Source organism: Oncorhynchus nerka, linkage group LG13 (assembly GCF_034236695.1).
Source record: "Oncorhynchus nerka isolate Pitt River linkage group LG13, Oner_Uvic_2.0, whole genome shotgun sequence".
NCBI lineage: Eukaryota > Metazoa > Chordata > Actinopteri > Salmoniformes > Salmonidae > Oncorhynchus > Oncorhynchus nerka.
In genome coordinates, this window is record NC_088408.1 from 77,846,515 (window position 1) to 77,864,270 (window position 17,756).

At 44.7% G+C, this 17,756-nt stretch overlaps 1 protein-coding gene across 1 annotated transcript; it reads right to left on the reverse strand.

Annotated features, from left to right (window-relative positions):
• Nucleotides 1–9,935: 9,935 nt before the first annotated feature.
• Nucleotides 9,936–17,339, reverse strand: adra2b (adrenoceptor alpha 2B). The gene has a single exon (XM_029678408.2). The coding sequence runs from the start codon at nt 16,010–16,012 to the stop codon at nt 14,411–14,413; it is 1,602 nt and encodes a 533-aa protein (XP_029534268.1). The 5' UTR covers nt 16,013–17,339; the 3' UTR covers nt 9,936–14,410.
• Nucleotides 17,340–17,756: the final 417 nt, after the last annotated feature.

Consider the following 17,756-nt stretch of genomic DNA (forward strand, 5'->3'; position numbering starts at 1 on the left):
ACAGGGGAGGTTAGCATTTTGGGAGGTAATGATATTTGTGCAACTAACTTTCTCACTCATCATTATTCACGATTCATTCAGGATTATCCATAATCATGGTAGCATCCACATTAATGTAGAAGTGTTTAGAAACATATTCTATTCTTATTTACAATAAAAGTGACTCCAAAATGACACAATCAATTATTTACCATTCATTTCTATTTGGGCACAAAATGATCTGAAACACAACCGAAACAAACAGCAAATGCATCCAACAAATTCAGTCACAAGCTTGATGTAGTCATTGCGTGCTATGTCAACTATGTGTCTGTCTATCCCTGTTCTCTCCTCTCTGCACAGACCATACAAACGCTCCACACCGCGTGGCCGCGGCCACCCTAATCTGGTGGTCCCAGCGCGCACGACCCACGTGGAGTTCCAGGTCTCCGGTAGCCTCTGGAACTGCCGATCTGCGGCCAACAAGGCAGAGTTCATCTCAGCCTATGCCTCCCTCCAGTCCCTCGACTTCTTGGCACTGACGGAAACATGGATCACCACAGACAACACTGCTACTCCTACTGCTCTCTCTTCGTCTGCCCACGTGTTCTCGCACACCCCGAGAGCTTCTGGTCAGCGGGGTGGTGGCACTGGGATCATCATCTCTCCCAAGTGGTCATTCTCTCTTTCTCCCCTTACCCATCTGTCTATCGCCTCCTTTGAATTCCATGCTGTCACAGTTACCAGCCCTTTCAAGCTTAACATCCTTATCATTTATCGCCCTCCAGGTTCCCTCGGAGAGTTCATCAATGAGCTTGATGCCTTGATAAGCTCCTTTCCTGAGGACGGCTCACCTCTCACAGTTCTGGGCGACTTTAACCTCCCCACGTCTACCTTTGACTCATTCCTCTCTGCCTCCTTCTTTCCACTCCTCTCCTCTTTTGACCTCACCCTCTCACCTTCCCCCTACTCACAAGGCAGGAAATACGCTCGACCTCATCTTTACTAGTTGCTGTTCTTCCACTAACCTCATTGCAACTCCTCCAAGTCTCCGACCACTACCTTGTATCCTTTTCCCTCTCGCTCTCATCCAACACTTCCCACACTGCCCCTACTCGGATGGTATCGCGCCGTCCCAACCTTCGCTCTCTCTCCCCCGCTACTCTCTCCTCTTCCATCCTATCATCTCTTCCCTCTGCTCAAACCTTCTCCAACCTATCTCCTGATTCTGCCTCCTCAACCCTCCTCTCCTCCCTTTCTGCATCCTTTGACTCTCTATGTCCCCTATCCTCCAGGCCGGCTCGGTCCTCCCCTCCCGCTCCGTGGCTCGACGACTCATTGCGAGCTCACAGAACAGGGCTCCGGGCAGCCGAGCGGAAATGGAGGAAAACTCGCCTCCCTGCGGACCTGGCATCCTTTCACTCCCTCCTCTCTACATTTTCCTCTTCTCTCTCTGCTGCTAAAGCCACTTTCTACCACTCTAAATTCCAAGCATCTGCCTCTAACCCTAGGAAGCTCTTTGCCACCTTCTCCTCCCTCCTGAATCCTCCCCCCTCCTCCCTCTCTGCAGATGACTTCGTCAACCATTTTGAAAAGAAGGTCGACGACATCCGATCCTCGTTTGCTAAGTCAAACGACACCGCTGGTTCTGCTCACACTGCCCTACCCTGTGCTCTGACCTCTTTCTCCCTCTCTCTCCAGATGAAATCTCGCGTCTTGTGACGGCCGGCCGCCCAACAACCTGCCCGCTTGACCCTATCCCCTCCTCTCTTCTCCAGACCATTTCCGGAGACCTTCTCCCTTACCTCACCTCGCTCATCAACTCATCCCTGACCGCTGGCTACGTCCCTTCCGTCTTCAAGAGAGCGAGAGTTGCACCCCTTCTGAAAAAACCTACACTCGATCCCTCCGATGTCAACAACTACAGACCAGTATCCCTTCTTTCTTTTCTCTCCAAAACTCTTGAACGTGCCGTCCTTGGCCAGCTCTCCCGCTATCTCTCTCAGAATGACCTTCTTGATCCAAATCAGTCAGGTTTCAAGACTAGTCATTCAACTGAGACTGCTCTTCTCTGTATCACGGAGGCGCTCCGCACTGCTAAAGCTAACTCTCTCTCCTCTGCTCTTATCCTTCTAGACCTATCGGCTGCCTTCGATACTGTGAACCATCAGATCCTCCTCTCCACCCTCTCCGAGTTGGGCATCTCCGGCGCGGCCCACGCTTGGATTGCGTCCTACCTGACAGGTCGCTCCTACCAGGTGGCGTGGCGAGAATCCGTCTCCACACCACGTGCTCTCACCACTGGTGTCCCCCAGGGCTCTGTTCTAGGCCCTCTCCTATTCTCGCTATACACCAAGTCACTTGGCTCTGTCATAACCTCACATGGTCTCTCCTATCATTGCTATGCAGACGACACACAATTAATCTTCTCCTTTCCCCTTCTGATGACCAGGTGGCGAATCGCATCTCTGCATGTCTGGCAGACATATCAGTGTGGATGACGGATCACCACCTCAAGCTGAACCTCGGCAAGACGGAGCTGCTCTTCCTCCCGGGAAGGACTGCCCGTTCCATGATCTCGCCATCACGGTTGACAACTCCACTGTGTCCTCCTCCCAGAGCGCTAAGAACCTTGGCGTGATCCTGGACAACACCCTGTCGTTCTCAACTAACATCAAGGCGGTGGCCCGTTCCTGTAGGTTCATGCTCTACAACATCCGCAGAGTACGACCCTGCCTCACACAGGAAGCGGCGCAGGTCCTAATCCAGGCACTTGTCATCTCCCGTCTGGATTACTGCAACTCGCTGTTGGCTGGGCTCCCTGCCTGTGCCATTAAACCCCTACAACTCATCCAGAACGCCGCAGCCCGTCTGGTGTTCAACCTTCCCAAGTTCTCTCCACGTCACCCCGCTCCTCCGCTCTCTCCACTGGCTTCCAGTTGAAGCTCGCATCCGCTACAAGACCATGGTGCTTGCCTACGGAGCTGTGAGGGGAACGGCACCTCAGTACCTCCAGGCTATGATCAGGCCCTACACCCAAACAAGGGCACTGCGTTCATCCACCTCTGGCCTGCTCGCCTCCCTACCACTGAGGAAGTACAGTTCCCGCTCAGCCCAGTCAAAACTGTTCGCTGCTCTGGCCCCCCAATGGTGGAACAAACTCCCTCACGACGCCAGGACAGCGGAGTCAATCACCACCTTCCGGAGACACCTGAAACACCACCTCTTTAAGGAATACCTAGGATAGGATAAAGTAATCCCTCTCACCCCCCTTAAAAGATTTAGATGCACTACTGTTCCACTGGATGTCATAAGGTGAATGCACCAATTTGTAAGTCGCTCTGGATAAGAGCGTCTGCTAAATGACTTAAATGTAATGTAAATGCCTATGAATTTAGGACCAAATATGTAATTAATTAGTACATTAATACACATATAAGTGATGTGCTTCTACACCTGCATTGCTTGCTGTTTGGGGTTTTAGGCTGGGTTTCTGTACAGCACTTTGAGATATCAAAGTATATAAGTATATATAAACAAATTTGATTTGAAATTTGATTTGAAATTGTCCCAATACTTTCGGTCCCCTAAAATGGGGGGAATATGTACAAAAAGTGTTGGAGTTTCTAAGCAGTTCACCCAATATGGATGAAAATACCTTCAAATGAAAGCTGACAGTCTGCACTTTAACCTCATAGTCATTGTTTGATTAGCTTCCCTCTCCCAATAATTACGGAAGGCACTGTATAGGTAGGGTTAAAGTGACTAGGCAAAAGGATCGATAATAGACAGCATAGTGTCAAAAAGAGTTTGTGCAAAAGTGTCAATGGAGATTGTCTGGGTAGTATTTGTTTAACGATTTAGCAGTCTTATGGATTGTGGATAGAAGCTGTTCAGGAGCCTTTTGGTCCCAGACTTAGCGCTCCGGTACCATTTGCCGTGTGGTAGCAGAGAGAACAGCACATGGCTGGAATTTTTGACAATTTTCAGGGCTTTCCTCTGAAAATGCCTGGTATAGAGGTCCTGGATGGCAGGAAGTTCGACCCCAGTGATGTACAGGGCCGTACGCACTAACCTCTGTGTCTTGTGTTAGCTGTCAATCACATGGTGAGGGGTGGAAGCTCATTGGTTGAACTCTAATTACTAGGAGCTGGCCCATGTGGGAGAAAATGTAGGAAAAATGGCACGGCACAGCTTCCAGAAAAACAATCAGGGATTTCGTAGCAAATTCAGGTAAGACAGTAATTCTGCTCATAGATTATGCATGTTTGAACTACACTTTGACACATCCAACACATAGTGGGCAAAGTTCCGGAGCATGTCCTTAAGGTCTCTACCTTAAACAGGGAACAGCCTCTCAGGATGTTTTCCAAACCTAAATGAAAACTTGAAGAAAATTGGAAATGGAACATCTCAGAGCTAGCACACCTTCCAAATATATACAGTACCAGTCAAAAGTTTGGACACACCTACTCAAGGGGTTTTCTTTATTTTTACTACTTTCTACATTGTAGAATAATAGTGAAGACATGTGGAATCATGTAGTAACCAAAAAAGTGTTGCTGAGCACTTGTTGGCTGCTTTCCCTCACTCGGCGGTCCAACTCATCCCAAACCATCTCAATTGGCTTGAGGTCGGGTCATTGTGGAGGCCAGGTCGTCTGATGCAGCACTCCATCACTCGCCTTCTTGGTCAAACAGCCCTTACACAGCCTGGAGGTGTGTTGAGTCATTGTCCTATGGAAAAACAAATGATAGTCATACTAAACGCAAATCAGATGGGATGGCGTATCGCTGCAGAATGCTGTGGTAGCCACACTGGTTAAGTGTGCCTTGAATTCTAAATAAATTACAGACCCTGTCACCAGCAAAGCACCCCCATGCTTCACTGTGGGACCACACATGCAGAGATTTTTTATTTTATCTTTATTTAACTAGGCAAGTCAGTTCTTATTTACAATGACGGCCTACCGTGGCCAAACCCAAATCCGGACAACGCTGGGCCACACTATGGACTCTCAATCACAGCTGGTTATGATACAGCCTGGAATCACACCAGAGTCTGTAATGACACCTCTAGCACTGAGATGCAATGCCTTAGACCGCTGCCGCCATTCAGGAGCCCACTTGGGAGATCATCCGTACACCTACTCTGCGTCTCACAAAGACAAGGCGGTTGGAACCAAGAATCTCAAATTTGGATTCATCAGACAAAAGATCATATTTCCACCAGTCTAATGTCCATTGTTTGTGTTTCTTGGCCCAAGCAATTCTCTTTTTCTTATTGGTCTCCTTTAGTAGTGGTTTCTTTGCAGCAATTCGACCATGAAGACCTGATTCACACAGTCTCCTCTGAACAGTTAATGTTGTGATGTGTCTGTTACTTGAACTCGGTGAACCATTTATTGGGGCTGCAATCTGAGGTGCAGTTAACTCTAATGAACTTATCCTCTGCTGCAGAGGTAACTCCACTCTAATGATGGACTGTTGTTTTTCTTTGCTTATTTGAGCTGTTCTTGCCATAATATAGACTTGGTCTTTTAGCAAATAGAGCTATCTTCCGGATACCACCCCTACCTTGTCACAACACAGCTAATTGGCTCAAATGCATTTAGAAGGAAAGAAATTCCACAAATGAACTTTTAACAGGGCACACCTGTTAATTTAAAAGCTTTCCAGGTGACTACCTCATGAAGATGGTTGAGAGAATGCCAAGAGTGTGCAAAGCTGTCATCAAGGCAAAGGTTGGCTACTTTGAACAATCTCCAATATAAGATATATTTTGATTTGTTTAACACTTTTTTTGGTTACTACATGATTCCATGTGTTATTTCATAGTTTTGATGCCTTTACTATTATTCTACAATGTAGAAAAGATTGTTTTTTTAAATAAAGAAAACCCCTGGAATGAGTAGGTGTGTCCAAACATTTGACTGGTACTAGATATACTGTATATATTTAAACGCCTTGCCTCAATCTAATGGAATTCATGCTGTAGGCTAACCTGTTTCCAATAGGCTATCTTAAGTGAAAAATCAATGAAAGATGGTAGCTGTGTTGTTACCCCACTTAACCTTTTCCTTGTGGAAATTATCCCATTATTTTGAGTAGATCAAGGAGAAAAATAACAATATTTTTGTCAAATGCAAACTCTGCAAAGGCAGCATTGATCTCTTCATCCAGAAACACCACATCAAACCTGAAAAAGCATTTGGCTATTGTGTACAAATGCACAAAGCTGGTAGCCAAAGTTCCAGAAATGCATGAAAGAGGAGAAATCTAATCACATTATGATAATTAACAAAGATGCCTAAATAATATTTCTAAGTCTTCAAACTAAATTTCCATTTAAAAAAATGAAATGTCTGATAAATGCAATAATGACATTAACATTGTTAAGAATGTGAGAGTAGGGTGTCTCCCGTAGCAAGTTTCAAACCCATGCTACCAACACCAATGATGAACGCCCTTACCAAATCAAATCAAATCAAATCAAATGTCCCACTGTCCCAATAAGAGATATCTCTAGGGCATGTGCTTATGACCCAGTATTCGGCCCTGTCCAGAAGAAACCCTAAACCCTTCTCCCTAGGTATTTGTGTAGATCTGAAACAACTTGATAGGTGTAAGCAATAGGGTGAATGCACTTTGAAGTAAATCTCAGATGTGTTAAAACTCACCCAAGGAAATATTTTATTGATCATAATGATTCAGGAGTATCATGAAAACAGGTTAACATGCTCCACGAACATTAGACAACTATACTGACTATACCTTCAATGGCTGAAATAAGTTTAACAAATCAATGATGTGAGAATATTGTAATTTTCCTAAATCCTTCTTTGTGGAACCTGGCCACACGACTGGACAGTACTCAATGTGCAACAAAATTAGGGACTGTACGACCTGCCTTGTTGTTAGCGTTGTTAACAAGGCAGAGTAGCACTTTATTGTGGACAGACCTCTCCCCATCTTAGCTACTGTTGCATCAATACGTTTTGACCATGACAGTTTACAATCCATGGTACTCCAAGAAGTTTAGTCTCCTCAACTTGCTCAATTTCCACATTATTCATTACAAGACTTGTTGAGGTTTAGGGTTTAGTGAATGATGTGTCACAAATACAATGCTTCTTTCTTGCAACCCATTCTGAAACTGACTGCAGCTCTTTGTTAAGTGTTGCAGTGGTTTCACTTACTGTGGAAGCTGATGTGTATTGAGGTGAGATATCAGCATACATAGACAGGCTTTACTCAGTGCCAGTGGCAGGTCATTAGTAAGGTATGTAGTTATTTTCGGCTCATGCATTCTCATTTCGACGCCAAACCCATCACGTGTGTGTGTGGCCAAGGAACTCTATTTTAATGTCATCTGAACAAAGCACCAGTTACAATCCAAGTGCCAATGCTGTTTAGAAAACTCCAGGCAATTTCATCTGCTGAATTAAATTAAAATAGAGCTCTTTGCCATGCAATGAGACTGCATGCTGTTGACCCTTGTTAAGGTCAACAGCATAATGAACTTTCCCTTGCACCAGGATATTTTAGCCAAAAACCTGGTTGCCTCTGCCAGGAGGCTAAAACTTGGCCACAAGTGGGATCTTCTAGCAAGACAATAACCTCAAGCACACATCAACATCCAAAAAGAAATGATGATTTCTTTGTGGCTACAGAATCAACATTTTGCAATGGCCATCTCAGTCTTTATTGAAGACTCATCTCTTCTGTAGGTCCTATGATTGGGTGTAGTCTGGCCCAGGAGTGTGAAGGTGAATGGAAAGGCACTGGAGCAACAAACCGCCCTTGCTGTCTCTGCCTGGCCGGTTCCCCTCTCTCCACTGGGATTCTCTGCCTCTAACCCTATTACAGGGGCTGAGTCAATGGCTTACTGGTGCTCTTCCATGCCGTCCCTACGAGGGGTGCATCACTTGAGTGGGTTGAGTCACCGACGTGATCTTCCTGTCCTGGTTGGCGCCCCCCCCCCCCCCCCCCCCTTGGCTTGTGCTGTAGCGGAGATCTTTGTGGGCTATACTCGGCCTTGTCTCAGGATGGTAAGATGGTGGTTGAAGATATCCTTCTAGTGGTGTGGGCTGTGCTTTGGCAAAGTGGGTGGGGTCATATCCTGCCTGTTTGGTCCTGTCCGGGGGTATCATCGGACGGGTCCACAGTGTCTCCCGACCCCTCCTGTCTCAGGCCTCCAGTATTTATGTTGCAGTAGTTTATGTGTTGGGGGGCTAGGGTCAGTCTGTTATATCTGCAGTACTTCTCCTGTCTTATCTGGTGTCCTGTGTGAATTTAAGTATGCTCTCTCTAATTCTCTACCTCTCTCTCTCTCTCTTTCTCTCCTCTCTTCTCTCTTCTCTCTTCTCTCTCTCTCTCTCAGGACCTGAGTCTGATGGCCTGATGACTCCTTGCTGTCCACCTGGCCGTGCTGCTGCTCCAACTGTTTCAACTGTTCTGCCTGCGGCTATGGAACCCGGACCTGTTCACCCGATGTGCTACCTGTCCCAGACCTGCTGTTTTCGACTCTCTAGAGACAGCAGGAGCGGTAGAGATACTCTGAATGATCGGCTATGAAAAGCCAACTGACATTTACTCCTGAGGTGCTGACCTGTTGCCACCCCTCATAGCCTGGTTCCTCTCGAGGTTTCTTCCTAGGTTCTGGCCTTTCTAGGGAGTTTTTCCTAGCCGAGGTGCTTCTACATCTGCATTGCTTGCTGTTTGGGGTTTTAGGCTGGGTTTCTGTACAGCACTTTGTGACATCAGCTGATGTAAGAAGGACTTTATAAATACATTTGATTGATGGATTGATTGATTGATAAAACATTTTAGAAAATGGGTCAGTGCCGTTATTCTCCCAAGGTGAATTATTGAAAGGTTTTGAAAACATATCAATCATTTTGACCCTTACCTATTTGAGAAAAAAAGATTTTCTTGTTAAAATAAATCTCTTTCTTTGAGCAATTATATGTATAAAATAACATAGTTTCGCAATTATTTTGAGCGTACAATATAACTCAGGATTTGAATTGTTTATTTTATGCAGTAATTTTTACTCATCTTTATCAAGGGCTGTCAATAATTTAGGAGCCCACTGTACATCCATATTCCAGTGTCCTCTTCATCTGATAAGTGCTGCTTTGTATTCCAGCAGAGATGGGACACTGGAGAGGTTGTGCTTCCTATGAATATACAGTATAACACTGTGAAATGCACCTCGTTCTGAGAGCCTCTTGGCTAAAGCAAGTAATCTGTCCTCCTGCCCCTCTCTGCTCTGCTTTATAACCAATTAAATCTCACGATTTTATCAATGACTTCAGATTCTGACGTTAATCCACGTTTTTCAAAATGTCAAATTTCGAAGTTGCTCCGGAAACATCAAATATCAAAGCATTTTTGACACCCTTGGACTAGGTTGACTCCTCCTGCTCATCATCGTTCCATTTCTCCAAACGTCACATTTTAAAATGAAGGGTTAAGGTTAGGAATAGGGTAAAAAAAAAAAAAAAAAGTGTCTTCCAAGTCATGAGATTATGTCCATCCGCCACCCCAATCCACAATGCCCTAGCAAAACCCTAGCCTACTTGATGGTAATCGCGCTCACTGTTGCCCCTAGTGGACGGATTTGAAAGCCTTTTTCAACGTCCTCGGGACCTGGACAGACATTCAAATGCTGATGCTCCAGATACTCAACTAGTCTAAAGAGTGACAGTTTTATTGCTTCTTCTTCTCTTCAAATGATCAATTAGCCTTTTAAAATTATAAACTTGGATGTACCATTGGATCACAGGACTGATGGTTGCTGATAATGGGTCTCTGTACGCCAATGTAGATATTCCATTAAAAATCTGCCATTTTCCAGCTACAATAGTCATTTCCAACATTAACAATGTCTACACTGTATTTCTGATCAATTTGATGTTTTTTTATTGGACAAAAATGTGCTTTTCTTTCAAAAACAAGGACATTTTAAAGTGACCCCAGCACATTACTCTCCAATTGAATGCTCCAGAAAATGACTTTACAATGTACTGAGATAAGTGTCATTTCGAGAGGGAGAAATTGACATTGATTGTGTGTGTGTGTGTGTGTGTGTGTGTGTGACACTCAAGGCAGATTGTTAAACAGTGTGCTGTGCATTTATTCCATGTGGATGATATAGTAACTGGCAGTGCTTGTGCTGCTTTCAGTATGCCTTATACTCCAGTTAAAATGAACCACTTTAAAATGACGTCTTCATTCCCGCTCACATGTGTTGGGGTACACAAGGTTAGAATTCTCCCATAATAAAAAACAAATGATCCCAAATTATAAATCCATTTTTTAACAGTATACTGTGGGCTTTTGGCATCTCCAAAACTTTAAAAGTACAGTAAGATTGATCCAGTTAAGTCTGCTATATTTAGGGCCAGCCCCAAGAGTCCATGTGTAATCATCTAACTCCCATGTGGTGGTGGGCTAAGCCTATTTACTCATGTTGCCTTTAACGTCATAGCAGTAGGGTATTACATGATATTAAGTGATTGAAATTACATCATGCCATGTTGATTTAAACTGCTTTATTTCTAAATGGAGGGGAGAGGGAGGGAGTCCAGGGTCAAACACAGCAGGGGAAGAAGAAGAAGAAGAGTCCAGGCAGGTCACAGAGGAGCAGGGAGAATGATGATTCAATATACATTGAGATTTCATGGCTGCCCTGTTGCCACCAAAAGTTCTATGACAATCACATTCTAGAATGCAAGAGAATGTTATTGTCGCAGAAGGATTTGTGCCAACACAGGGGCGGTTGTTTGCTGAGCTCCATGGTTATGCAACCACAGACTGTTATAGCTCCATCCATCAGCACAGTAAAGTATCGTACAAACCACCATTTTAACTGTTTAAGAAACAAGTCAAAAATAATACATACAAAAATAAGCTGCAGGAAAATTCAAGGACATTCAAATCCATATGACCAATATTGTAAAGGATTTTCTCAATTCATGACATTTATCTTCTGCATTGACTGAGTTCCGATAGATACCCCCAACTCCTGCATACATAGGTCTACTCCTGAATCATGTTCCTCTGCTCACATTAAATAAATCATTCGACATATTCAGATTTTATACAGTGTTTACTCTGTTTTGTTCACATTAGCTTTGCCTTGCTTGGAGTGCCTACCAGGAAGAAAAAAAACTATAAATATGAAACGAACAGAAAACAAAAACTGCTCAAAATAAATAAATAATACATATAGCTTATCCAATCACAGCCCTTCGTTAGAGCATGAGTCCCTCTCTGTCTGTGTCAGCTGGTTTCCCAGGGCTCTTCTGTCCCTCGGGGGTCACTAAACGGCCATGTTTGAAAGGACAGAGTTCCACAAAATGCCATTTTCACCACAAAATGCAATGTCAGCAACTAACTCTTACCTCACCGTTGATCTTACTCAGATCCTTAACAGTTACCATAACCATAAATGAAGACCAAATAGATAATGTGCTTTCTAAATAGTTCTGGTATACCTCCCTTTTGTCCATTCTAGCAGGCCATCTAGTGACTAGTGTCCCTCAGGGAGAGCTCTCTGGACAGATTCTCTTATCACCACATCTGTTTTCTGTGCTTACCAGTGTGAGGACATCCACAGTACACAATAACAGCCAGATGGTACCACTAGAAGTGGATCATTAGCAAACACACAGTACTCATGCAGGCTCTTATCAAACACACACACACACACACACACACACACAATCTCTCTCTCTCTCTGTCTCTCTCTGTCTCTCTCTCTCTCTCTCTCTCTCTCTCTCTCTCTCTCTCTCTCTCTCTCTCACTCACACACACACACACACACACACACACACAGTCTCTCGCACACACACAAGAGTAAGCAGAATTTCCCACAGGAGCGTAAAGGGGTTGTTGCCGACAGCCCTCGTCCCATAGTGTCATAACACAGCATTCACAATTACAGACATAGCCTTTGTGAGGGAGAAAACACAAAGAGCATCTTGACCTGTCAGTCTCTGAGAAATACTGTACATAAAGAGCAACCATAAAGTCACAGTACCTCTCAGAAATAAAAGAAAGTGCCAGATAGAAGTCCAGTCAGCCAGTGCAGGCACATTCCCAAATCAATCAATTAATCCATCTTTCAATCATTCATTAATAAAGTATTACATTATCTTATGGGATGAATGTCCTTCCTGAAACAGTTGAGGATATACATGACCTTTCAGTGTTATAATCAATATCAACTAGTTTTTTCAAGACTGTTTGAAATGTTTGTGTCAGGCCAGGTAGGTGGCTGAGTTCCTCCTCTCATAAACATCCACTGTTCTGCTCTGTTCTGTTCAATGGGGAGAAGTGTGTTCGGTAATAGCAATGTCCTTTCAGGCTGAAATCAGGTGAATCCACTCAAACAAAGCTAGCCAGTCACTGCCCAGTGTCTTTAATATTAAAAAAAGACTATATTGCAAAAATCTCTTAATGTCCGAATTTGCTTTCCTTGTCCCAATTTGGGAAAGTATTTATTCTCTTTAGAATGCAATATGCTTTAAGCACTTGGAATTGTGCTATATAGATTAAATGTACAGACCCAATCCATGTTGATGTTGATGGAACAAGGTAGACCAGTATGAACATGCATCGTTCTGGATAAGAGCGTCTGCTAAATGACTCAAATGTAAATGTAAAAATGTGGAAACAGAGGTCACCCTGTTGTGTAGCGATATTGGGGGAGAGGTAAAGCTGTACCTTAAAAGCTCTCTGTGAGGCACTCTGAATCCCAAATTGCACCCTATTCCCTACATAGTGCACTGCTTTTGACTAGAGCCCTATAGACCCTGGTCAAAAGTTGTGCACTATAAAGGGAATAGTGTGCCATTTGGCATTTAGAGAGTGTGTTAAGTGGTTTCTTCTCTTCATCTTCTTTTAGTCCACCTGCACCGACCCAGAGCTGGGCAGGTGGAAACAAATTCCTGATCCTTTATTTTGCATTCACCTATATCCTTTGTTTTTCAGTGCAGATGAAGAAAAACACACGAGTAGAGGAACCAATAATGGACAATTGAGATGCACCCGCTGTCCTCACAGAGCCAGAGGCAAGGTATGTTTGTTTTACAAAGGTGTCTTTCAAAATATAGCCTAAGCCCCACACTACAGCAGTGGTGGGGATCAGCGTTTGAGAGGGAGTTGAACAGTAAAAGCCTTGTTGTTGTATCTCTCATGTGGATAACATCTCTACAGGAACGCATGCTATTCCTGAGGCAGAAAAAAAGTAACTATGCAGACATAAGTAGAGAGACGACTTGGGTCTTGTGTATTCCTCATGGTTCTGCCCTCTGATAGAGAGAGGTACTTAAACAGGCTGACAGGTATTTGGGTTAATTCTCAGTCCTCTATCACTCCAAAACATCATCTCCTCACGTTGTTCTGTTTCGTTTTTCAGACGGCTAATTAAAGGATACTGTATTGTTAATAAGAATGTTGTGTGTACATCAGGAGTTGTCAGTGAGCAGTGGTGTATAGGGTTGCAAAATTCCAGGAACATTCAATACATTTCCTGGTTTTCCCAGAAATCCAGGCTGTAGGACTCTGGATTTCCTGCTTATTCCCTCCTGATTCTGGGAATCTTCCAACAGGGATTTCAGGAAAACAATGGCATTTATTGAACATTTAAATAATTTTGCAACCCTAGTGGTGTACTTCTGTACACAAACGTTTCTCAATTTTAAATTAAACAGATTTCCCAGACAACCTTAATATGAGTCAGTCAATCAGACTCTGATGAGAGCAGCGCTACACTGTCATTTTACCAACAACAACATGTCCTTAATGTCACGAGTGACTAAAAAGCCAAAATGGCGTTTTCTTTCACTCCTCTCTTCCTCCTCTCCATCCACTTTCTGTGCATAATATGTGATGCTCACACCTTAAAACATCCCTCCTACCTTTTAATAAAATACCATGGTCAGATTAGTACACAGTATCATTCTAAAGCCCCCCAGAGTAGAAGTCACTGAACATATATTGCACATACTCTCCCCACACTATGTCCTTGCAATGGGCCGTCACAGTTCTCCAGGTAACAGCTGGACTTCTGCAGATACGCACCAAGGGACTAAAACAACAAGCCCTTAGAGAGTTTTTTTCTTACACAAGGTCTTTTTAACCCTGTTGCAAGGTGAGCTTTTCTACAGCTATTCTGAGTCCGCCTTCTATTTGGAAAGTCTGCAGCAGTTCACGGTAGAATTGGCAGCCCTTTGTAGTGTCATCAATTAGAATCTAAAATCAGTGATCATTTTCAAAAAAGGACAGAATATTTGTGTTGTTTTGTAATCCTCAACAGGTTTAGAGGGGAATGAAAAGAAGGGACTGACCTTACAGGTAATCTGTTTAAGGCCCCTTTACTAAAATAATGTTGCCATTGGTGTCCTTACAGAGCAACCAGTCTAGAAGAAGGTTCCCTTGGTGTTCTTACAAAGGATCTTCTTGAAGGCCTTCCTGAAGTCCTGGTTGAAGATGGTGTATATGACGGGGTTCAGACAGGAGTTGCAGTAGCCGATCCAGAAGAAGAACTTAAAGAGGGGATCAGGGAGGGCGCAGGTCTCTGGGCAGATGGCCTGCAGTGAGTAGGAGAAGAAGAAAGGGAACCAACAGACGACAAACACTCCGATCACCACGGCCAGGACGAATGTGAAACGCTTCTCTCGGTTCACCATGGCTTTACGACGTGCCGCTCCTGGAGTGGTGTCTGGCTTAGACCTCCTCCCCGCCACCAGCCGGGCCCCCTTAGATGTGGCGATCATGTCCCTGTACTTCTGGATGGTGGCAGGGGAGTGGATGCCAGGTGAACCCGCCATGCTAGGGGTGTTGACTCCCCTCCTCCCCCCTCCCTCGTGCTCCATGTCACTGTCAGAGCTGTTTGAGCTATCCCCATTATTGTTATACTTTTTCCCCTTCTTACCCTTCTTCCCCTTCTTCTCCCCATCTTTGGGTTTGGCCTGGGAAAGTGGGGGAATGGTGGAGGAGGGAGAGGGAGAGACTGAGGAGTGTGAGGGACCCATGGGTGAGGTAGGAGGGGAGGTGGTTGTTGGGGTTGGAGCTAGGGATGGATCCGGAGGATGAAGAAGGTTATTGGGGGTGGGAGAAGAGGGGGTCTCATTGGCCTGGTCAGGGGACAGTGATGGAGTAATAGCCAGGGTGGGTGGTCTGATGCTGGAAGTTTTATGGGGAATAGCTGGGGTTTTCCCTCCCTCCTCCTTCCCGTTGGCTTGGATCCCCCGAGGGGTTTGACTTGGGGTGGCACAGCCATCCTTCCTGGGCTCGCCTGGCGGGTTCTGTGTGCGCTGCTTGGCGATCTGGTAGATCCTCATGTAGACCAGGATCATAATGAGACAAGGGGCGAAGAAGGAGCCGACAGTGGAGTAGAGAATATACCAGCGCTCGTCGTTCAGCTGGCACTGAGGACCCCTCTCACTACCTTCGCCACCTGGCTCGCTCTTATTCAGCGACAGGAGAGGAGGAAAGGAGATGATGGCTGAGATGAGCCACACCACCACGATGGAGGCTTTGATACGCATGGGTGTGCGCTGGCGGGAGTAGGTAACCCGGCTGATGGACAGATAACGGTCTAATGAGATGGCACACAGGTGAGCTATAGAGGAAGTACAGAACAGAACGTCCAGCGCCAGGTAGATCTCACACCACAGAGACTTGAAGTACCAGTAACCCAGCAGTTCATTGGCCAGGGAAAACGGGATGATGAGGGTTGCCACTAAAATGTCTGCAGCTGCTAACGACACTAAAAACAGGTTCTGTGGTCCTCTGAGTGCACGGCTGGTCAGGACTGCGATGATGACAAAGATGTTTCCCACGATGGTAAAGACTATCATGAGGGTGATAGCCGTAGCAAAGAGCGCCGTGGCTTCGGGGGAGTAAGGGGCCAGTTGCAGGGAAGAGACGCTCTGATTGCAGGGAAGAGATGAACCGCTGGTCGAGCTATTAGGGTTGCCCAGCTCCACTGAACATGCACTATCCAAGGGTGATGCCATGACTAACACGATGGATGGGGTTGATTACAGTGGTTAATAAAATGTTGTAGTAATCAATATGTTTGTTTTATAGTTTTATAGTTTATAGAGGTAAAATTATATATTTTTAAAAGCAGTCCTATAGCTGAGCTTGTTTATGTTGCTGTCAAAGCATTCACTGAAAAGTTTAGGGGGGAAATATTAGCCTATAACTGATCTTTCCACAGCCTATAAAAAGTCATAATTTCGTGTTACGTGTTATCGCAGTTCATTCACCTTCTCCTGCCAATTTCATCATCCAAGTCCATTCTAATCAGTCAAACGCTAAACTATGCCCATGGAGTGCGCCAGTGGTCAATGGTTTTCTATTCGAGTGCGATGAATACAGTAGAGCGCAAATATATTTCCCGTCGATCTGGGCTATGTGGAATACCTACAGTATGAAATTAAACCGCTCAAACAATTAAAAGTAGTCCAGCACACAAAACAGAATGGATTGTAATCTCACAGCTGCTTGATTATTTTGATATTTTAAAGAGACGGAACGTGATTGCAGGGCGGTTACAGAAATAGCCTTTCAATCTAATTTCTGACTATAATTACAAGGCGACACAGGCGAGATTGGGAACAGGTTACAACCACCTTTTCCTCAGTAGGATAACCACGTCAGATGTCAGTGCGCGCACCTTTTCTCCCTCAAAACCCCGCTGTCTCTTAGCAGACGCAAACAGCAAGGCTATATGAGCATATACAAGCTGTGCATGTAGGCTAATTTAAGAATACTTTATTCTAACAAATATGGTTTGAACAGATGTAGCTCATACAATGGTTGAGCTTCGGCAGACTAACTGGCGTGTTACCAAAATATGTCCTCACATTATTCGAGTAAAGTGTACTTCTTAAATAATAAGTTGTTTCTGAATGGCACTGGGAAGTTAGTATTTATGTTGTAACTTGAGCACGTCCTCAATGTAGCCAAAAAAACGTTCTTTAATTTATGAAAACAAAACCGTGTCCAACATAATTCCAAGTTGCGCATTGAGTCCATCACCCAGAGTCGTTGCTTTGCTGTTTCAGTTTCCTCGTGTTTCCCCGTTACTAGAGCTCATATCTCGGTTTGCTATGAATGTGTGCGAGTGTTTAGTATATCCAAGCGCGGAAGATGCGCAGTCATGCTTTGGCTGGCTCGTGGCCCCTGGTTCGGTCTATTCGCGCAGTGGTACTCCTGAGTGCAGCGCCTCGTTGCCTCTCTCCTTGAGTTTATCAGTTTGTCTCGCAGCAACGCGTGCATCTCCAGGAGTGAGCGTGACCGCGAGCCCTGGTCTAATAACGGGAGCGCCTCTCCTCCTCGCGCTTCTCCAACCCGAGTGATGTCAATACGGTCGTCATGAGACCATGCCATCTCTCTCTCTCTCTCTCTCTCTCTCTCTCTCTCTCTCTCTCTCTCTCTTTACCCACTAACACACTCTCCATCGGTACGCCGTTATATCTTTAATGTAAAACACAGTCGTAGAACCCTTCCGCTATGCTTTGGTCAATTAACTCTACAGAATGCATAGGCCTCAGGCTAGAACACACTTATTTATCTTTCTACAAAGACCTACAGTGTGAGTTTCTTATTCTATAACCACCACCAACATCATCACCATCATCACCACCAATCAACATCGTCACTATTAACATCACCCCCCTGATCATGATTTCATTGTTGGTTCCATAATGGTCTATTGGCTACTCTGCAAGATAAACCCCTATTGTATGCAAC